At 33.8% G+C, this 24,114-nt stretch overlaps 1 protein-coding gene across 7 annotated transcripts in view; it reads left to right on the forward strand.

Annotated features, from left to right (window-relative positions):
* LOC129218433 (gamma-butyrobetaine dioxygenase-like) overlaps positions 1 to 24,114 on the forward strand; it is a 94,547-nt gene that overhangs the window by 27,638 nt on the left and 42,795 nt on the right. Inside the window, exon 1 of one of the 7 annotated variants that reach the window (XM_054852695.1) lies at positions 10,760 to 11,003. The exons of the other annotated variants lie outside the window; for them this stretch is intronic. Coding sequence (XP_054708670.1) covers positions 10,961 to 11,003 — 43 coding nt within the window. The 5' untranslated portion in view covers positions 10,760 to 10,960. Of the gene's footprint in view, positions 1 to 10,759; positions 11,004 to 24,114 lie in introns of those variants that run through there. 7 annotated transcript variants of the gene reach the window in all.

Below are 24,114 nucleotides of genomic sequence, written 5' to 3' on the forward strand. Positions count from 1 at the left end.
TTTTTCGAAAATTCGATGTGGTTCCTTTTCTATTCCAATTTTAAGAACAAAAATATCATAAGATGGACGAGTAAATCACGAAATTATCATAACGTGGAACCGCAACATGGGCACAAGCCAATGGGCCAGATACGAAATTATCATAACGCGGAACCGTAACATGGGTACAAGCCAGTTGACAAAAATACTCACCATACATTATTTGTAAATATACAAGGGAACCAAAAAACCTTTTAATTTTTCTATTACGGGCAAAGCCTTGTGGGTACCACTAGTTTAATATAATTCAAATACTTAAATTTTAAACGAGAAATAATGTGACGTCGCTACGAACTGCGCGTCGAAGCGTCGACAGGAAAGACACCAGTTCTGGTTGACAAAGTTTATTGTTTTAGCAAATTCAACTAGTATTGAATTGCAGCAAGTTGCAGCAAGGCAAATTTGAGCAGCAACAAACTGCAACTTTGATTTTCGCGGAATTCCCTGTCAAAGTTTTCAACAACGTTCTAGATTACAGCTACTGCAACAACATGACCAAATACACATGCATATCTGCTACCTATACTAAGGTAAGTGTTCAAATAAGGCTTTTAGTGCCTAATATCTTGCGCCTTTATGGTTCAATTGGCTCCAATCTTTATACGTTCATGATATGACTCATAAAAAATAAGAAAAAATCATTCCATATGAAAATTTAAGTTTATAATATGTTTGACAGCAAGTTAACAAAAACGACAAATTTACCTCAAAAGGAACAGGGGTTCCTAATAAGGCCAACTCCGAAAAAACGTCAAAAAGTACCATTAAACTAAAAAGTACTGAAATTTTTTTTACTGTCAATATGGAAACATATTAAACCACTGTTAAAACTTGAAAACATAATCGAAAATTTCATATTTACTTCAAAGGAAACGATAAAATCAATAGTCACATTTGGGTCACTGACAAGTTGTTATATTTTTGAAGTGATAACTTCTTATGGGAGGGTAAACCGATTTGTGACATAACGCGTGTAACGGCGCAACTTTCGTCTGGCATTCATTTTGTTCGCGCATACGACAGAAGCGCGCATGATCGGGGAAATTTTGTTTCTTTACTCATTGGTCAGTTTTAAGCGTTAAGTGATAGTAGAAAAAGTAATGAAACTAACAATGAAGATGGATGATCGTCGCAACATAACGCAATCTCCTAACGAAAGGTGAGTTTAATAGTACAATATAATACCAATAACATTGTAAACAATATATATTCAAAACAGCATTTAATCATTAAATTTATTTTCAAAACAAAAACATTTTTGCGATTAGTTATACTAAAAATATCTCGCTTCATTTGGGTTTTGAACTGTGATAAGGTGTACATATTTTAAACGAACTTCATTCCCTTAGACTCCGCAACGCGGGGGTTGGGGAACGGCCGAGAAAATAAAAATAATAAATAAACATTTAATTTTTACATCACAGAGTAAAATCTAAAATGTTTCGTATGTTTGAGTGTTTTTTCTGATAAACGAAATATTTCGAAATGACGCCTCATTTAATCTATTGTTTTTGCGCCGACATCAAAACTTATGTTTAAAAGTAGTTTGAATGGTGAGTGATCAAAGAATGAAATTGTTTTTCATTTAGAGCAATTTTGAAGTCGGTTCTTTTTTTTTTAAAAATTTTAAAATAAAAATCTAACCAGCAAGCACCTTTCTCTCTATCTTACGCATTCAAACGTTAAATATTTATTTACAAATCATTATTTTAGAGCTAGTCAAATGGAAGTCGTTGCAGATGTACATCAGCAACAGACGCAACAACTCTCGCAACGAAATATACAATCAACCCAAACACGATCTTCAAATGCTGAACGCCAAAGACACAGAGAAAAGAAAAAAGCTGATAAAATGAATGCAGTTCATCTACAGCAAGAACAACATGATGTTCAAATACATAAACGCCAACCACAATCTCATGCTGAACGCCAAAGAAATAATGATAATAGTTGAATCCTATGAAAGAGTTATCATTTCTGCCTAGCGTCCCGTGTTTATTTATTTATTCATTTATTTTTATTTATTTATTTTTTGGTCGCTCCTGCGCACAGTTCGTGCACAGATGTGCAGCATATAGGGAAGAAGTGGGTACAGTGAGACAGGGAGAACAGTGATACAGCAGCATTCTAATTTCTGTTTGGATATTTCCTGCCAGGTAAAACTTTTGAAAGGTCAATCATCATTGTTTAAATCTTCCGAAATAAAATATCTCAATTGTTTTATACAATGTTTCTAAATTGTTAGATAAACTTTACAGACTGACGTTATTAATCTTACATTAGCCTATTAACTAATGTGCATTTTAGCAGTAGAATGATGTTGTTAATTTTCTTTTTCTGAGAATGGCAGCTGTTGAGCTAATATTTTGCAATGAGGGAACAGTGAGACACAATTGTTTAATGCTCTCATGTCACTTTTATATTAAAAGGTAGAAATTGTACGTTGAACTAAATTTAATTACATCTAGCCTGTTGATGCAAATAATTACAAGTTTGAAGGCACTGCACCAACAAAATAAGGATGCTTGAATGCAATTAGGACATTTTATAGCTGCATAACATCATTCTCTTTCTCTTTTCGTATTTTTTCTATTCAATATTTTTTTTTATTGTTATATTGCAGTAAGCTAAACGTCACATAACATTTATCTACATTTCAAAATTTCAACATTCTTAGAAAAAAGGAAGTCAAATAAGCTATTTTGAAGATTTCCTGAAAGAGGCAGGAAAGAAGCTATTGTACTAGTGATAGACAAAGGCTAGAATGAAAGCATTCCATCCTTATCAAATGCTACATCACAATATGAGTCTTTAAGCCAATGAACTAATCCAGAATCATCTCAATTACCCTATCTCAGCCCCAAACAAATTAGTGATGTGCCGGATCGTTAAAAAAGTAGATCCACGGATCCGGATCATTAATGTCAAGATCCGCGGATACGGATCTCAAATTTTTTTTCTCCCCAAATCAACTACCCAAGTGTAAAATTTGCTAAGGAAGGTATCACGTCAGGGTAATGGCACTGTTTCTTCAAAACATGTCATCTACGGCGAAAATATAATCAAGACTATGATTTGCTCTTTAAAGAAATCTCGGTTAAAATTGAGGGAGAGTTGAAATGAATGAGTCAGCTTTTCATTAATGCTTAGATAGAATGTGAAAAATTATTTTTAGCTTGCTCGTTAGATGAAGGATATAGGAGCAAGAATGTAAAGCTGCTTCTGGGCATGCTAGAAATTTATTTTCGCATTTTATTTCAGTATAAATGCAGCGTTGACCCATTCCAACCAACTTACCCGGACCGACGAAATAATAGAGCCGGGAACACCTTTACAATCAGTAAATAGAGAATTTAGTTTCACTTTTTTTGAAGGATGCCGAGAAAAACCAAAATGAAAAATAACACAAACCCCAGTTGGTAAATATTGAGAGTTCTGCTGCAGCCGGGGGAGCTGGGGAGGTGCATTGTGCAATTCGGCTGCACCTCCCAGATCCGCCTCCTGATAGCCGACTGTGACCTCATGGCTGCGCCTCCGTGTAATCTTTGTAGAAGATTACGGGGGTATTTTCGCGCATTTTGTCGTTTTTCGCGCGTTTTCGGACTTTGTCATTTTTTTTTTCTTATGATCTTTTACAAGGATATTTTCGAGCATTTATTTTTTCCCCCGCATTTTTGGACTTCGTCACCTTTTTCTCATAACCTTATACGGCGATATTTTTGCGCATTTTTTTACTCTTTAATTATTTTTTTCAAGCTTTATTGTTTTTTCGCGATTTTTAGACTTTGATTATATTCTTAGGAATTCAATTATTTTTCAAGATTTGTTTTTCGAACTTAGGTTATTTTCATGCCTTTCACACTTTGGTTTATTCATATATTTCAATCTTTATCATTTTTACATTTAAAATTACTTTCGCGCCTTTTGAACTTCCTAGTTTTTCTGACTTAGTTTATTTTCAATCATTTTCGAGCTTAGATTCTATTCGTTAGATTGATTTATTTTCTTGCTTTGATAGAATATTTTTCACGTTTTTGCAAATTTTCAAGCATTTTAGAGTTCGAAGATTATTTTTACCGTTTTAGTCTTTGACTATTTTAACGTAAATATTTTTTGAACTTTGATTTATTCATACATTTCGAACTTTTTCCTTTTTTACAACTTAGATTATTTGCACATCTTTCGAACTTCATAGTTTTTCTGAGTTTATTTTCAATTATTTCATAGTTTATCATTCTTTCATTTATTTTGAACTTTAACGTTTTTTTTCCTGTTATTTAGACCTTTGATTATTTTTTTCACTATTTTAGCGTTTTTCAATTATTTTCTCACATTTTTAGTCTTTAACTATTTTTACACTTTTTAGTCTTTAACTAATTTCAAGAATTTCAGACTTAGATTATTTTTTCACGATTTCGATTTTTTTTTTAGTATATGTTAGAGTTTGATAATTTTCTCGCTTGTTTTACCTTTATCCTTTTTTTTCCCCGATATTTTTAAACTTAGAAATTTTTCACAAGTAGTGACAGGAATCGAACCTTCAAATTTTTCGAAACGTTATCTTGTCTTCAATTTTTGCAATCATGTCAAACTTGCAATCAATTTACTCGTAGTAGTAATTAACACTTATCATTAACAAATTTTCACGGATTTTAAAAAATCAACTTAATTAATTTTTTCCAGTAAGCAAATTTCGCACTCAAGTTACATTCCAACACTGCATATACGTTTCAAGAGTTTCATTGAATTTATCACATTCCATTTAATTAACTCTAATAATTACTTTTTCATTAATACTTAACTTAATCATTTTATCATACATTTATTCCAGTTACAAAATTATGCTTAAAAGTTATTTATTTTTCTTAGCACAAGAGATTTTAACATGTTCCTACTAAAATGCTTTTCACTCTAGTTTGAGTTTACTAAAATAGCAACTCATTTACGATTTAGATTCATTTAATTGTCTTTGATTCTTTTTCATCATTATTATTATTTTATCACATACGTTATTATTTTCATACATTTATCTATTTAATTTTCCATAATCTACGATCAATTTACTCTTCGTATTAATTAACACTTACCACTATCAAATATTTTCATGAATTTTAAAAATTATCTTAAATAATTTTTTACTGTAACCAAATTTCCCACTCAAGTTATATTTTATCACTACATAAGCTTTTCATGAGTTTCATTTAATTTATCGCATTTCATTTAATTAACTCTAATAATTATTTTTTATCATAGATATTTAAGTTAATCATATTTTCCTTTCTTTATTTTTTTTTTCATGCAAACACTCTTGATGGAATAAAACAAAATTTTCAACTTTCATGAATTAAATCCCCTCTGACTATTTTATTTTACTTTACAATATTCTCACACATTTTACTATTTTTCATACATTTACCAAAAGTGATGAAAAATGTTCCCGCTATTATATTCAAAATACATCACATTCAATATAGTTATTTTCGAAGACGAGAGGTTTATAAATTTACAAATTTCAGTAGAAGTTATTTTTCGGTGAGTCTATTTTTAAAATTTGTAGGATTGTAGACATGAAGTTTTGATACTCGACTTATAATTTTAACATTTCTTGGGTTCTTCATTGATGTTTAACATTTTTATGTGATGTGTTTTATTTTACCGTAGGTAAAAATAATTAAATAAAACTGAAATTTATAAATTGTAATGAAAATTCTGTTAATGAAATTAGTTGGTTGTAAAGTAATATTTTGGAAAAGCTATAACCTCTCGTCTTCGAAAATAACTATATTGAATGTGATGTATTTTGAATATAATAGCGGGAACATTTTTCATCACTTTTGGTAAATGTATGAAAAATAGTAAAATGTGTGAGAATATTGTAAAGTAAAATAAAATAGTCAGAGGGGATTTATTTCATGAAAGTTGAAAATTTTGTTTTATTCTATCAAGAGTGTTTGCATGAAAAAAAAAAAAAAATAAAGAAAGGAAAATATGATTAACTTAAATATCTATGATAAAAAATAATTATTAGAGTTAATTAAATGAAATGCGATAAATTAAATGAAACTCATGAAAAGCATATGTAGTGATAAAATATAACTTGAGTGGGAAATTTGGTTACAGTAAAAAATTATTTAAGATAATTTTTAAAATTCATGAAAATATTTGATAGTGATAAGTGTTAATTAATACGAAGAGTAAATTGATTGTAGATTATGGAAAATTAAATGGATAAATGTATGAAAATAATAACGTATGTGATAAAATAATAATAATAATGAAAAAGAATCAAAGACAATTAAATGAATCTAAATCGTAAATGAGTTGCTATTTTAGTAAACTCAAACTAGAGTGAAAAGCATTTTAGTAGGAACATGTTAAAATCTCTTGTGCTAAGAAAAATAAATAACTTTTAAGCATAATTTTGTAACTGGAATAAATGTATGATAAAATGATTAAGTTAAGTATTAATGAAAAAGTAATTATTAGAGTTAATTAAATGGAATGTGATAAATTCAATGAAACTCTTGAAACGTATATGCAGTGTTGGAATGTAACTTGAGTGCGAAATTTGCTTACTGGAAAAAATTAATTAAGTTGATTTTTTAAAATCCGTGAAAATTTGTTAATGATAAGTGTTAATTACTACTACGAGTAAATTGATTGCAAGTTTGACATGATTGCAAAAATTGAAGACAAGATAACGTTTCGAAAAATTTGAAGTTTCGATTACTGTCACTACTTGTGAAAAATTTCTAAGTTTAAAAATATCGGGGAAAAAAAAGGATAAAGGTAAAACAAGCGAGAAAATTATCAAACTCTAACATATACTAAAAAAAAATCGAAATCGTGAAAAAATAATCTAAGTCTGAAATGCTTGAAATTAGTTAAAGACTAAAAAGTGTAAAAATAGTTAAAGGCTAAAAATGTGAGAAAATAATTGAAAAACGCTAAAATAGTGAAAAAAATAATCAAAGGTCTAAATGACAGGAAAAAAAAACGTTAAAGTTCAAAATGAATGAAAGAATGATAAACTATGAAATAATTAAAAATAAACTCAGAAAAACTATGAAGTTCGAAAGATGTGCAAATAATCTAAGTTGTAAAAAAGGAAAAAGTTCGAAATGTATGAATAAATCAAAGTTCAAAAAATATTTACGTTAAAATAGTCAAAGACTAAAGCGGTAAAAATAATCTTCGAACTCTAAAATGCTTGAAAATTTGCAAAAACGTGAAAAATACTCTATCAAAGCAAGAAAATAAATCAATCTAACGAATAGAATCTAAGCTCGAAAATGATTGAAAATAAACTAAGTCAGAAAAACTATGAAGTTCAAAAGGCGCGAAAATAATTTTAAATGTAAAAATGATAAAGATTGAAATATATGAATAAATCAAAGTGTGAAAGGCATGAAAATAACCTAAGTTCGAAAAACAAATCTTGAAAAATAATTGAATTCCTAAGAATATAATCAAAGTCTAAAAATCGCGAAAAAACAATAAAGCTTGAAAAAAATAATTAAAGAGTAAAAAAAATGCGCAAAAATATCGCCGTATAAGGTTATGAGAAAAAGGTGACGAAGTCCAAAAACGCGGGGGAAAAAAATAAATGCGCGAAAATATCCTCGTAAAAGATCATAAGAAAAAAAAATGACAAAGTCCGAAAACGCGCGAAAAACGACAAAATGCGCGAAAATACCCCCGTAATCTTCTACAAAGATTACACGGAGGCGCAGCCATGAGGTCACAGTCGTTTATCAGGAGGCGGATCTGGGAGGTGCAGCCGAATTGCACAATGCACCTCCCCAGCTCCCCCGGCAGCAGCAGAACTCTCAATATTTACCTACTAACCCCTAATACATCACAAAAACCAATATTAAATTAAAAAAAAAAAAAAAAAACATGTCCCCTAGGGCTGACCTCATATGAAGATGAATTTCGTGAGTCAGAACACACATTGTTAACAAATATGAACTGACAGCAGATAGAAATTTTAAATCATTGAGCTTTTTCATCTTGTTTTCCGACTACGAAATCTCTACCAATCACACGTATAAAGGCTTAAAATTGCATTTAGAACTTACTTAAAAAGATTATAGCTCCTGCTGTATATAACTTGGAAGTTCCAAATAAATATAAAACGCAGAAAACTTCGTTCTTTCAATTAGCTCCAATATTTTTAACGTACGGGTAAGTTTTTACAACCATAATTGTGAAAAACGTTAAGTCGGTTTTTAATTAATATCTCCGGCACTCCGGTAATTAAAGTTCTGCAAAAACTAGGCTAAACTAAGCACACTTTCTTTCAAGTCAGCTTTTGAACAAAAAAAAAAAAAAAGAAAGAACTATCAAAATCGATTTATCTGTTTAGGAGCTACGATGCCACAATAGACGCACATATACACATTTTTAAAACTTACTATACCTTCCTTTTTGCGACGGGGGGGGGGGGGGGGGGGGGGGGGGGGGGGTACGAATTGGCGTCGGAAACATTATCTTATAATTTAAATAGGGAATAAAACCTAATTGAAACGGAATTTAATAGTCTTTTATTCAAATATTTAAGAATTTTTAGAATAGAAAAGATCCGTTTAAGATCCGTCAAAAAAGTAACGGATCCGGATCCGGATACAGATCTTTATTTTCCCTCGGATATCCGCGAATACGGATACGGATATCCGGAACATCACTAAAACAAATACGCAGTTGATGTCACTAATGTGTGTCACGACGATATGAAAGTTATCTTCCAAAGGATGTAGCTCATACCTAAACCAAACGGCAAAAATCACTCATGATTTTCTATGAAAATTTGGATTCTTTTGAAATTTGCAAATTCAAAAAATGTGTCTCACTGTTCCCTAGTACGGGGGAACAGTTTGCATTTCATTATCATTTATTTATTTTTTTTCGTTTGCGTGAATTCAGTTTTTCCTAGATTCACTTTTGTAATACCTATTGCAGTGACAAATAATGTATTGAAAGAAATTGATTTGTTTTTTTTTTTACTAACAAAAAATGTAGTTGCATTTTCGGTTCTCACTGTACCCACTCTTCTCCTACAGCACTGGGTTATAACCTCCACTCGACCTTTCAATGTCTTAATAAAGACACCGGAGTCCATCACGGCCTTAGTGGGTTACAGTCTACTTTTCTAGGGCCATCATATCACCGGAAAAAATGTCGGATCACAGCGACAGTTTTTTTTTTTGATTCGTCAACTACATGATACGGCTTTCTAAAACAATTAACATTTTTTATACTAGTAAACTGCAGTGAACCATGTAAAATCGGGCGATTTTGAGAAGACTCTTTTGTAATAACGGTTGCTACACTTTTGCCTGTTGATAACAAATGTCTTGTTGATAACGCTTTACCATCGGTTAGGCTTTCTGGTGACGATAAAAACCCGATCTAGCGATATTTTGCTATCATTCATAGAAAATATAGAGGGTGGACCTTATATTGGTCTACACGACCTTATTTGACGCACCCACATTATGAAATATGTAAACATTATAAGATTTTTGGGACATTAAAACAACTAGAATTTCGGAAGTGTTTTTTTCGTTATCAAATGGCAGTAAAAGAGAAACAAATCGACTTCATCAACAGTGGTAAAATTTCTGTTGTAATAATGTTTTATGTGCTAATTTTTGGTACATTTTAACTGTTTATGCTCCTATTTTCTAACAGACATTTCGCATTACAGTGTAATTAATGAAAAAGCATTTTGAGACAAATGCAGATGCACTTTTCCCCCAAAAATAACATTCAATGCACATTTTTAAGTTTAAAAAAATGTCGTTAAAATAAGAAAGAAAAATCATTTTCTTGAGGTGAAGAAAGTAAAGCTAAACATGATCCGAGTTCTATTGCAATAAAATAAGTGAGCCTAAGGTTCTTTGATGTTTCGTAAAAAAAAAAAAAAAAAAATTGTTAAATTATGTGGCTGATTTTTTTCAATGATGAATTCTTACTCGTCAGTAACACGAGGAAGATGATGAAAGGTTTTGGCAAGATCAATTTTAACTATGATTACAATACAATTATAACATTTTAGCTAGTAGGTCAATTTTTGGAGAAAAGTGTTCGAAAGGCCCATGAGCTAAACTCATTTTTAAAACGTAACACAAATTGTCGACAAACTATTTTTACCTCTAGAGGAGTAATTCAATGTTTAGTTAAAAGAAAAATAATAATTTCAAAGAAAATACAAGGAAATAAGAAACAACAAACGATCCTACGGTGTTATAACTTCACTTGTCCTGACATCGCTTTAGAAAAATGATAACAGAATAATGTTCAATCTTGAAAAATACTATAATACCATGCAGCACCGTAGTTACTTTACTACGTTGTTTAAACAGAGCCAGATCTAGGGGGGAGGGGGGGGGGCAAGCCGGGATTCTTGCCCCGGGCGGCAACTTCAGGGGCGGCAAATTCGAGTGGTGCTTCTGGCAGGGAAAAAAGGCTTATTAAGACTGGAAAATACTCTAATAAATAAATATTGAAAATATGAAACTGGAAAAAAAAAAGAAAGAAAGAAAGTAATGTAAAAGTAAACTAAGAAAACTAAACAGATATGATAAAAAATGTGTAGGTTGGATTTCATGCTTTCTCGTTTAGTTTGCGGACAGTTAAAATTGACTTATAACAGTCCTTTATTTTAAAAAACAGCTGCATATTTTACAAAAGAAGTCGGTTAAACGGGCGGCAAACGGCCAGCGATTCTTTGGAACAGACGTTTTTAGGTGTTACAGAGGGGGATAAGTAAGCACTTTCGGTAGGACTGAACTGGAACACGTGTACTAGCCACTTAAATAGATTCGCGTCCTTAGTAAAATTAAATAAAACTCGACTAAACTTTGAATGCTTCCTCGTTGATCAACTGGCTTTTGGTGTAAGCACTGTGCTACCACCTATGGCGGCATATTTTAGGGGGCGGCAAATTTTACGATGTCAAGGTAAAGTAAATACATATATACTCAAAACCATACAATAGTTTTTCATTCAAATTTTCTGGAGCATCCTTTGCTTTGAAACGGGGAGAGAGGGGGCGGGGCTGAGCCTGTTAATGTTGCAGCATTTACAAGCGAATGAACATATTGCTCTTCGTTATAGGCGCAAAAAGTAGAGAGATAGTTTTGTTCCAAAATTTAAAAAAAAAATGCTAATTTTGTTATGTAATTTTTTTATTCCTATTCTGTAGGAAGTGAAAACTTCAAAAAACGCTATTAAAGATATTTTTGCTGCCATTCATTTTTAAAAGTGTATACAGTATCTAACGCTTTCTTTTTTCTCTTTTGCTTTGGATACGAGGAAATTACAAAATAAAAGTGAAAACTTAGTCATAAAAATGTAATGCAAGAAGAATAAATAAAATAATCTCCCGTATTTATTCTGAAATGAAATCCTCAACAGACATGATAAACGCGCGTGCGGGGGGGGGGGGTCTTTGTGCAGGTTTTTATGAGCTCTCCTATAAGTTAATCAATCATAATCAATAAAATGCTGGATGTATTATAGTTTTTTTTCTGCTTTTGTGTATTGGGTTATAGTTTTGTAGATAGTTATTATGACATCTTGATTAACCAGCTCTTTAAAGAAACCAAGTTAGCTAAATACTTTGCGATAAAAAGACGCCCCCGCGCCCTTCTAGTCGTAACCACGCATAGAAAGTGAAAGTTTTTCCTGCGAAATATTCCCTGGAAAAGGTTGAAATTAGGGCCGGCTTCGATGACTTAGGTTGCGTAAGTTTGAAAAGTGTTGATTTGGAGTGACTAAATTCAAAATAGGTATTTATTTAATGAAACAAAGGGGTTGCACCCACTGCTTGCTTCCCCCCGATAATTTTTTGGCAAATGGAAATGCTTGATGATATGTCCACTAGTATCGGAGTTGAAGTAGTGAGCATAGTAAAATTAGCATAACGGCAAGAAGGCGGCGACAATACTAACATTAAGCATGCCTTGTCTCTCGGCAAGCCTGATTTTACAAACGAATGGTTTATGGTCCTTCAGTTAAAATAATAATAATAATAGGTAAATAAATATGATGACTTCATAGGGGCCGCCGACATATTGTCATTGTGACTTTTTTTAATGAAAATTACTCTCCTGAAAATTATCGCTAAGTGGAGAAACATTCATGAATCGCCGAAGTATGTTTGAAATAGCAAAAAGAAAAACAAGTTAAATATATAGAAAATTAATTTGAATTCTGAAATTTTAAATTCAAAGTTGGTTTTTCGCACTTACGAGCTGCGACAGGACCCTGCTCATTGGAGTTATTGTTTCTAGAAACAGCTCCTGTTCCCCCAAGTCTGCCTCTCCTCTTGGGCGGTTACGTGTGTATAGTTATGTATGTGTAGGCTTGTGCGTAAACCTGTGTGAATGCACGTTGGCATGTATGTGTGTAAGGGCGAGTGTGTGTATGTGTATGACTTTGCGTGTGTGTAGGACATTGCTCAGGACCGGAGGAGCCGTTCCTGCAGAGGACAGTGGGGTTGGAAAAGGAACCGGAACGTCAAGGACGGTCAAGTGACAACAATTAGCAATCGTGATTGCTCAACAAAGATATTCAAAATCTTGTAATGAATATTCAGTAGGGTGTCCAAGAAAAAAATAAAAGAAGGAAATCGATTTTTCCAGTTGCACACCCTCTTATATTTTTTCTTTTATGTCAAAAATATTGTTAAAAAAGTTTCATATAATTTGAACAAAGGTAACCCATGCCTTCTTGAGTCTGAAAGTGTGAGCCAGCACTTGTCTGATATGCCGAATTGAAAAACTTTCTTTATAAACTCGAAATTTCATGTTCATAAAACGTTGCCTCTATAGCCACATATATACCATTTTTTTTTTTAAATCCAAATTGAAAATATTTAGGTATCCCGCACAAGGCCTAGAATTTATAATTTTCTGCAAAAAATTGTTTTTTTTTTTCCTATATTTTTTAAAAAATGACAGATAAATTTTGAGAAATTATCAGGCTGAAAAATATTTAAGCAATAAGCTTGGTAATTTGCGTTAAATAGAAGCTTTGTTCTAATAATTTATATTTATATTTAAGTCTCCCACATAGTGCTCAAAAATATGTTTTTTTTTTTCATGTTTAAGGTAAGTTTTTCATTTTAAATGTGTTATTTTTTTTTTTTTGTATTATTCAATTGCAAAAATTTATTTGAAAATGTGTTCGCTAATAATTTATGAACTTGATATTCTGTTTAAATTTATGTGTATTTTTTTTAAAAGATAAATAGAAAAGGTCAATTTTCTGTGGTAAATGATAAATTTTTGGCTTCCATACCTCAATATATTCAAAATCTGGATGAAAGGTTTTGAGAAACGTGTGAGGCAGTAAGAAACGTTTTATTAACGTGAAATTTCGAGTTTCTAAAAAAAAATAACAATCGGCCTAATACACAAGTGCTGTTTTACACTTTCAGACGCAAGTCGGCACAGGTTGCCGTCGCTCAAATCATATGAAACTTTTTTGCAATTGTTTAGACATAAAACGAAAAATGTGAGAATGAGAGGGTGCGCGTCTTGAAATATCGAATTTAATTTTTTGGGGAGAGCCCTAGTACTCACCCTAGAAGTTCTGAATGTTTGAATGTAAAAATCACAAGTGAATAAAAACTTAATCAAGAGATGCAGGAGACAAATTGAAAATAAAATAAGGTAATGAGGTGTAAAAAAGACCTAAGGTATCGCAGCAAGGAACAACATCCGTTCAAAGTATTACAAGTCCTTTTTCTGGGGCATCAGATGCTTGCACTTCTACCACCAGCCTATAAAAACAGTAGGCTGGAAATTGAAAATTTTACTATGAAAAATCCAAGCAGACAATTGGTTTTGAAAAAGGAAAACTGGGGGAAGGTTTTACCAAAATATGTTTGTCACTAATTAAAATTAAAAAAGCAGATAGGGATGTAGCTGAAAGGAGGGAAGAGTGAAAAACTCCGAACTCTTCTTTTTACGTTCCCAGAGATAGCCTGGAAGTGAGTTTTTGAAACTTAGGTTTCAAAAGAATTCCAGGGAAATATTCTTGAACCCCATCTTTTGCTCTAACATCATTTAAGATGGATTGCACATGAGGATTTAGGACTGCAATTTCGAAAAACTTCCAGGAGAGTGCTCCCATCGTAACCCATGAGAAATGCCTTCCCATTCCTTCATTCAAGATCAAATAAATTTCGTCCTTTCTGCTTCAATTTAAAAAAATTTCTAGGGGTTCCCCCGAATCTGTCCTCTTCCTAATATCACTGAAGATCTGCTAAAATTTCATTGTTAAGGCTTTGATCCCGAAACCCTTACGAGGGAGATCTCCCAAACCCCTTCCCCCTATAGCATTATTGGAGATCACCTACGTTTGCGTTCAGAGGCAGATACAGAAAATTCTTTTGGATGGGGCCCGGAAAATTGAATAGCCCCCCCCCCCGCACACACACACACACACACACACACACACACACACACACACACATTCAATGTTTTATAACACAGTTTTCATGACTTTGTTTAAAATTTTTTTTTTTTATTTTTAAGATTTCTTTAGGTTAATGAATCTACTTCCCAAGTACATGAATATTATGCTGCACTAATACACGTTGAATGTTGAAGGAAAACATCTTTAACTTTTCAAGCCAATTAAATTCTAAACCCAATATAATGTCACAAGATGCTATACAATGAGCGGGGTTTTAATTAGGAACATTGTGATAATGTTTGTAACACGAGGATAAGGTTATTAAATAAACCCATACCTCATTTGAATTTTTATAAATTAACTAGCAGTACCCGCACCCCGAAATCATTAAATTAGATTTACAGCTGCTTTAAAACGCTATTTAGCGAGTGAAGCGGTTTTTACTGAAATTTAAAATATTTCGCCAAATAAACAAAAAAAGACATCAAATAATATGTTTCAAATGTAAAAATAATTCCGCAACTCAATTGTTTATCGCCAAACTCGCCCAGCAACCACGCTATCATAATCTGTCCATCTGACGAAAAACAAAACAAAAAAAAAAAAAAAGAAATTAATTTGAATTCTTAAATTTTGAATTCAAATTATGTTTTTCGCAATCACCAGTTGCGACAGGACCCTACTCATTGGTTACTACTCTACTCACTTGTTTCTAGACACGGCTCTTGTCCCTCCAAGTCTACCCTCCTGTTGAACAGAGACGTGTGTATTAGTTGTGTATGTGTAGGCTTTTGTGTGTGTGTAGACCTGTGTGTATGTACGTTGGCGTGTGTGTATGTGTGTGAGTGCGTATGTGTATGAGCGTGTGTGTGTCTAGGACATGGACGCCACCGACCAGGAGCGGCTACCGGAGGACGGAGCCGCGCCTGCAGGTGGCGGTGGTGGTTGAAAAAGGCACGGAACATCAAAGACGGTCAAATGAAAATAATAAGCAATCGTGATTGCTCAAAAAAAAAAAAAAAAACATTCCGTGGAACATTCAAAAATCATCGTCAGAAAAAAAGAAGAAAATGTCGTACATTTCACTCGGATAAAAACAAATCAAAAGTTTCTTTTCTTTCAAAAACAAATCGCCAAAGCAATGAATTACATTTGCGGTTGCTTTAAAACAATAATCCTACACTGAACTGCTTAACGCGTCAAGCGACCACGCTACCGGAACCCAACCCTTTTGCGAGTGAAGCGGATGTTTTTTCTTTGGCAATAATAAATGTTTCGCCAAACAAACAAAAGTATAAAATCACTTTAACAGTAGCTTTCAAATCTTTATATATTATGAGCTGCGTTGCCCGGCTTTGCCCGGTCTACCTTGAGAATAAAAACTGTGTCAAGTAACATACATTCAACAATCAGGCTTAAATAAAAGAAAAAAAAAACATCATGCAAAATTACCCTTCCAAACAATGACGACAGATATTAAAATACTTTTAAGAAATTAAAATAGGAAAAATGGATTTTAAAAGCGTAACCACGGAAACACGAAATAAAATAAGTTTAAGAAATTGAACGCAAAATAAGGAAAGAAACAATGGATTCAAAAAGCGTAACCGGGGAAACGCGAAAATAAAATGGTTGACCACATGAATCAAAATGACATTTTTCGAACTTTATTTAAAAACGTTTGTAACTTTTTTTCCTTTGAAGATAGAAGCTAAGTTTTTCAACCACGGGTCGAGAGAGATCTGGAGTAAAAAATGTCACTTTTTCCAATGGTGTCAAAAAGAAAACTGTGGGACAATTCCTTCACTTTTTATTCATAAATTTAATGAAAAAAAGTAGGGCCTAAATTTCAGCTAAACCTAAAAAAGTTCGAGTTAAAATGCAAATTACTCCCTCCGTAATTAAGTTAGAGCATTGATACAAATTGTTAGGAACGCGTAAAATTCTACCCTTTTCAACGATATATAATATTAATATGCTCAAGTAATTTTTCACTTCCATATTCGGGAATTTATGTGAAATTTGGGCCTAAATTGGAATAAAAAAGAACTATTTATCGAATTTTTTCGAACTATAGCCTATGTTACTCAGTAAGAAAGCACCTTTCATATAGTGAAGGAATTTTTCAAATAAGTGCAGTGGTTCCGGAGATTACCTCGAACATATTAACACACAAAAATCAACCCTCTCTCTTTATAATATTAGTATAGATTCATATTTTAACTATAAAATATTATTTGATCATTAAAATCATAACTTCATAACATATAAGTTTTATTGAAGAATTCAGAAACTATTTATGAATGAATTTCAAAGCAGTTGCTGATTTGTTTTTAAAGCCATGATAGAGTTGAGATAAAATATTGATACTACATGCCGTTTCCATTAATAATCATGGTTTTTTCAAGGAACTGCCATATGATTTCTTTCATTTTGCATTTTTGATAAGCTGAAAAAAAAAAAAAAAAAATCTATTATTTCGCAAATGGTTCTTGGATCAAAATGACTCTTTTAGGTGCACCTACACATTTTTTGAAAAAATGTTAATTATTGATTCCATCAAGTAAGAATTAGTGAACGAATCGCGACAACACGTTCCCTTGAATTCGAAAGCAGTGAGTTAAATGCATTCTGCCACTCTATGCCTCTGACTCCAGTATTACTTCTTTAGTAAACAAAAATGCTTTTATTCGAAATATGCTGTGTGTGTGTGTTTTGTGTTCTTTTTAATTAACTACAAAAATATAAAAAATGCAAAAGAGAAATCAATTAAAAAATAATAAATAAAATAGTTAAATTAATTCATCCTTTGGGGGGGGGGGGTCACGGACCCCTTGCCCCCTCCTAAAATCCGCTACTGATTGCGTTAATGGAATTTCAATTTCGAAAATTTGACAAGGGTGGACTCCAAACCCCTCCTCCCATTAAAATTACCAAAGATATTCCAAAACTGCGTTTTCTACAACCAGAAAATTTTTCGGGAGAACACCTCCCTCTTTCTCTTTCCAACATCATAAAAAATGTCTTTAATCTCGTTTTCAGTGCTTCATTACGAAAAATTTCTGCCCTCAAGCCCCTTGAAAACTACTCCTTCTGTCATCTAATACCAGCTTAAATTACGTTTTCGAAGCATTAACTTCAAGAAAATGAAGGTGCACCGACTTTTAACAAAGAAAACCTACAATTGCGTTTTTCAGGTTTAAACTTCAAAATATTTCTAGGGATAGCCATCGAAACTCTTCTTCCTTTAACGTCACTATACATTGTCTAAAACTGCATTTTTTGAACTATAATTTAAAAATTTTTCCAAGGGAGAGTTCCCGAACCCTCCTCCCCCCTCTCCTGTCACAATTGGAGCTACTTTACAATTGCGTACTTAAAGTTCAAATTTCGAAAAATTATCGAGGGATGACCTCTGAATCCCCCCTACCATTACTATAGATCGTGTAAAACTGTTTTTCGAACTAGTCTTGAAAATTTTCCTCGAACCCCCCTTTCCTGGAAGTAATCGAATGAAATGTACTGTTATATTTTGGAACTTCAAATTTGAAAAATTATCAGGAACCTCCTCTCCCCCCTAACATAAAATATAAATCTGAAAATGCCTTTTTTAAACTTCTTACGATTAAGTTCATATTATTGGTACTAAAGTCGAGTAACATGGTACCCTGCTAAACAAGAGAAGCTGAATCTTCTCTCTCTGCATATAGAAACGTGTTGACAAATATGTACCCCAAAGTTTTCTGACCTAGCGACGGCCCTGCTCACCCCTAAAGCCCTGGATCCGTCGAGGGCTTTACTCACCCCTTCAAATGCCACGGAGCATTCCCCAAAAACAACAGTCCACAGAATAAGATAAAATTCCTGTTGAATGGATGGAACTCCCCTAAAAATTTCAACAGTGCTGTGCCATGAACCCCTTGTAGGCACCCCTTCGAATATTAGCATTTCCCTTTCAAAAACTACGAGTACTACTTGCAGTGGCGTACTGGGCCGCCGGGATACCGGGAAAATTCCCGGTGCTCCGGTGTCCTTAGTGCGCCGGTGTCTAAGTCTTTTTTTTTTTAATAGGATTTTGTTCTGGATATTACGGCGCCATTTACCATAAGATTTATTGTGTGAAATGAACAAGTTAGACGACCGTACTACTTCATAGGATTTTTTTTTATAGTACAATAAGTAGCACCGACTTGAACTCAAATGAAACTAATACATCTTTCCATTTAAATTTTTGTCTATTACCGTGGTTACAAGATTTTGTGAACCAAGGCGCCTATTTTGAACATCTAACCTTCCTATAGCGCCCTTCACTATATAACTCAGTGGCAAGGCAAGGGTTTTATTCCGGGAGGGGGGGGGGACTGAGGTCGAATTTTTTTATATCGTCTTGATGCCGGTTCCAATGAAGTAAAAGAAAAGCAAAAACTTTGGTTTCATCAAATTTGCGGGCGGGGAGTGCGGCAGCAGACTGCAGCCACACACACAAAAAACACGTAGCTCCTTCCCTGAACTCGCCACTGATATAACTAATCATAACTAACAGCGAAAAATTAATAAAACAGAAATAACAGCATTTCACAGCCCTTTAGTGTTATTCATGATTCAGGAGCACTACGGAATATTTCAATAGTTTCATAATTCTTTTATAGTGAAGTAATTGCAAATTTCGTGGCGCTGGCGTGGCGCCCCCATGAAGACTTCCCGTTGCTCTGATTCCCCCCTCCTCTTTTTTTGTCGCATAAAAAATATTTTTTTCCCTTTGATGATTTTTCTACTCTCTTATCCTGACACCTGGAAATTCTGAAGTGCATAAGTTTTACGGCAATTCTTTAATCGCTAATTTTTAAAAACGAGTAATAGGGAAGCTTTCGATTTTTCAATTTTATTTTTATATGATAGAGTAACATGTATGAACATCATAGGTGGAAAAAATTTTGCGATACGATAAGTAGTTTTTTTAATTAATTTTTAAAGTTCAAGCGCTTGTGACGTCAAATGGCATAGGAAGTGACGTCATGCGCTCTTCCGATACGGGAGAAGCCGACGTGCTTCGAAGTTGACTTCGAAGACGAAACGTAATGCCAGCTCCACACTCTCCCTGAAAAGCACGAGAGGTTTTTTTTGCCGAGAGATCTGTGACGTCATGGAGAGGGAAGCGTTGAACGAGAGACCCGTTCACACTCTCGGGCGAGGTGTTTGCGCACGCAGAAGCCGGTGATGTCACGAGCATTCGCGCGCGTTTCAACTGTCAATCCGCTTGTTTGTTTACAAAATGGACCACGAAGTAGATGCAGATTTTGCGATGTGCCTGTATTCTTTTTACATACAACTACCTACACATTTACAACACCAAGAAGGCAAAAAAGAAGTAGAGGAAGAAGAGATGGTGGTTGACAAATATGTTTATTCGCTATTTTTATGAAACTGTTTTATAACAACAAATGTGAATTTAAAAATTAAGATTACAACCAAAAATGGCCACAATATTATACAATTTAGTTATAAAAATAAAATATAAAGATCTGTACTCATGATTTTCATAGCATTGAATTACACTGTGCGGCAAAAAAAAAACCCCCTTCGAAATGCTTCTGACATTTTGTGGGCTGATTCTTATGTAAAATGACCCCCTGAATCCGAATATGAATTCCGTTTTCCTCCTATACGTCCCAATTTTATTAAAGTACCCCCCCCCCAAGTTTTTTAAAAATTTCCTTAGTATTAGAGCAAGTATTTTTTTTTTTTTTTTTTTTGGAGGTGAAAGGAGCTTTATATTAACTGCTAATAATAGTTTTGATGGGCAAGAGAAGTTCACAGTTCCAAGATTATGGACACCGATCGCAAAACGGGGGACTTGGGGTGTATACCCCCCCCCCCCCCCAATATTAGAAAAATAACGAAAAACGATCTTTTTATTCATTTTTTTTAAAAAAGATGTTTGTAAAAAAAATTTCGGTGCAGAATGAGAGTTATAAGACTCTCTTCTATGAATGACTCCTATATCCAAAAAAACTTTCGCGATGTAAAAGAAATTTTAAAAAAAAGTGTCTTGTGCATGTGGCGCGTTGCATACGAGTTGAATCGCAGGTTTTCATTCGAAAAGACATTCTTCTGGCTGATTCTAAGGTAAAATGACCTCTTGTTTCCCAATACGACCACTTTCCCCCATCTCGCCCCCCTTTTTAGAACTTCCCATACCCCTCCTCTGATTCAGAGCCATTTTTTTTTTTTATTTGGAAGGGGAAAAGAGCATTATATTAACTGTAAACATTAACCGTAAGAGATGTGCAAAGCTCAAAATCTTGTGCATGTGTGGCAAAAAGGAAAACATGGGGGCACTCCTCCCCCCCCCCCCAAACACACTGCGCACCAAAAAAAACTTTCAAATGATTCTGAGGCTATTCCGCCTGATTCTTCTGCTAATTGACCCCCTGAACCCAAATATGATCTCCGTTTTCCTCCTACACGTACAGATTTTTGTAGAAAATCCCCCCTTTTTGAATTTGGGGGGGGGGCAAGTTTTATTTGTTGCTACATATGCACAAAATGTTGAGCTTTGCACATCTCTAGTCATTCAGGGTAATGTTTACGGTTATTGTAATGCTCTTTTCCCACTCCAAGTTTTAAAAAAATGGCTCTGATTTAAAGAAGGGGTGAGGGAAAATCTAAAAGGGGGGCGAGATGGGGGAAAGGTGGTCGTATCTGGAAACAAGGAGTCATTTTACATAAGAAGCAGCCAGAAGAAATGCGATTCCATGCATCAAACCTTTTGCTTATTTTTATGATCCGTGTGCTTTGCGTTCCAAATTATAGGCTCTGTTTGAAAAATTTCCAAAAATTTTAACTCCAAAGAGTTGTTCCAAACCTAATTATTAGACATGGCGAACTGCGATTTGCTTTCTGAAAACCAAAACAAAGCAAATTCCGCGCGGCGGACAGATGGCGCTGCAGTAGCCTCTCGCGCTCCTTTGACTCGGGAACAATTTACCGACATTTACTGGAGGCAACGCGAGACATTTGCGAGAGACACCAAGAGGCACCGAGTTCCCCATCCACACTCTACCCCTTGTCTTTGTCTTGTGCTCTCGTTGGAGAGTGTGGAGCCGGCATAAAAGGCTTATCACCTCGCATTTAACTCCTACCGTTTCTTGAACATTAAACCTCTCATCCTCTCGGAAATATTCGAATATCATCATTAATGTTACTTGAGGAAGATTATTTAGATAGTGCTTTAACGAATCCGGCCTCCATAGTGTGTTCAAAAGAATTATTGAATTTCTAAAAAATAAAAATATCAGCGCGCTCAAAATGTCCCTTGCGAAAACAAGGGATCTTCGGCGGAAGGCTGCCCATTAGTGCCCTGTGACGTAAGCTCGTGACGTCTCAGAAAAGCGCACTTTTGCGCGTGGATTTTTAAAAATTCATTAAAAATCAATCACGGTGTTTTAAAATTCGGCGATGGTGAATTTTTTAGTTTTGAGGGTCAATTAACAATATCCAATAGCCAAAATATGAACATTTAATAGGTTGCAACTTCTCTATTGTTTGTTTTTGACCGCTTCAATATTTCTACCATAATTATGAGCTCATTTGTTTAAATGTTAAATTTATTTTTATTTAATATTTGTTTAAAGTTTTGAGCAGCTATGAGGGGCTTATATCCTGATTTTTATAATAATGTTGAAAATATTTTCACCTTTTTAAATTTGAGCACACATTTTTTATTTTAACAAAGATTCTTTTGTCTCTCGGGCCGTGGGTCCCTCTGCGGTGTGCCCCGCTCCCCGTACTGCGGCGTCTGCGGTTACGTAGATCCGGGCTGCCCCCTTCCCCCATTTTCTCAGGTCCTTAAGGACATTTTTTATGCTCTGTTGTAGGCGAATAGTTTCTTGAAGGGTCCGTTTTTGCCAGCTTGAATTTTGAAAAGACAGGATATAACAGAAACTTTTTACAATTTACGATGAAAAAGTTATTGATGAACTCTGTGAAGTCAAGAAATGAGACGACTTTTATCATTGTGAAGATATTTATTAAATTATTCCTTTAAACTTTATGATAACCTTTTACTTATTTTTTAGGAAAATGTCCGCTTTTCCTTTTAAAGAAGCATCCTTATGTACATATATTGATAATTCATAATTTCTCTTATCTGATTCCACAATTGCCATTATTGACTTCAGCTCATTTACTTATTTCGTAAAATTCGTTAACAATTATTTATAGATTTTCCGTTATTTTCAGATACCATTATATTACGTTTTTATGTTTATGTTTAGCCATGTTACTTTAGGTTTGGATGTGGTAATAATTTGATTAAAAGAGCAATTTCTTGTACGCTATGATACGGTAATCACATTTTTTAAACATAATTTTAGATCCAAAAGAATGATATTTTCCTTTTATTATAATGAAATATTTAATGTTATAAATTGTGTATCGGTAATCAGTATTATTTTAATTCGTTCAAAAGAAGCAGTAAAATCAATGACATCAGTCATGTAATCAGGTAAAGTAGAAATGTCATAAAAGCTTTACAGGTTCCTTTGGCAAAATTTCTATGCAATTATTAGAGATTTTTTGGTTGGAGGGCAGTGTCTCAGTCAGTGTAACCAGAAGGGGGGCTCACAGCGTCACAGACCTCCCCAGAATGCTGAGTTGAATGTTTTTTAAAACCGTTCTTCATTATTGAATAACACGTATTGGGGAAAACAAAGTGATTTTAATTAAAAAAGAAAAACAATAATACTGTCGGGGGGAAATCTTAATTTATTTTAAAAAAATCTTTGAATGAAAAATATTCAATAGTTACTTTTTATTGGTCAGTTAATTATCCCCCCCCTCCCCCATTCCTTTCCTTTTTTTCTAGTTCGACTGTAAATAAGAAAGTCTTCGAAATGCTACTCTTCCGAAGCTCCCCCCCCCCCCACCGAAAGCATTATGTATCATCTTAAATTTCGTTTCCAAATCTTCAATTCCGCAAAATTTTATGGGGACACCCCCAAATGCCCAGAAAGTTCGAAAATTGCGTTTTTGGAGCTTTAATTTCGAAAACTTACCGGCTCTTGGATTACAAAATATGGTATTACAATAGCGTTTTTAAGACGTCAATTAAGGAGAATATACGGGCAAGGGTCCCCGAACCACCTTCCTCTAATTATATAAAATTAGGTTCTTTAGACTACACTTGGAAAAAAAAAGCGGAATAGCCCCTGAATACAAAATATTCCTTCTGTTTAAAGACCATAATTTCGAACAAAATTTCAGGGAAGAGCTCCAGAACCTCCTTTTCGTAAAATCTTCAAAATTTGTTGACAATTGCGTCTTTGAAACTTCAATTTCGAAAATTTGGAGGGGGGAGGAATAATTGATTTCGATCTATTGAAAAAAAAAAAAAAAGATCGGGGTCACTCCCTGAAGCTCCATTTTTTAACCAAAAGTCAATAAATATGGCGTATAATCGCGTTTTTAAAGTTTCAATTTCTAGAATTTTTAATATGCTCAAAAAAAAAAAAATTGCGCCACTGTTGGAGGGTTGTTCTAAGACTAATCACACCGAAAGCCGATGTAACAGAGGTAACAAAGTATTATCTTTTCTCCTCCGTGGCTCTATCTCTCTGTCGACTGCAGCCATTGATTTGTCGACCC

Source organism: Uloborus diversus, chromosome 3 (assembly GCF_026930045.1).
Source record: "Uloborus diversus isolate 005 chromosome 3, Udiv.v.3.1, whole genome shotgun sequence".
In the NCBI taxonomy this organism is placed as follows: domain Eukaryota; kingdom Metazoa; phylum Arthropoda; class Arachnida; order Araneae; family Uloboridae; genus Uloborus; species Uloborus diversus.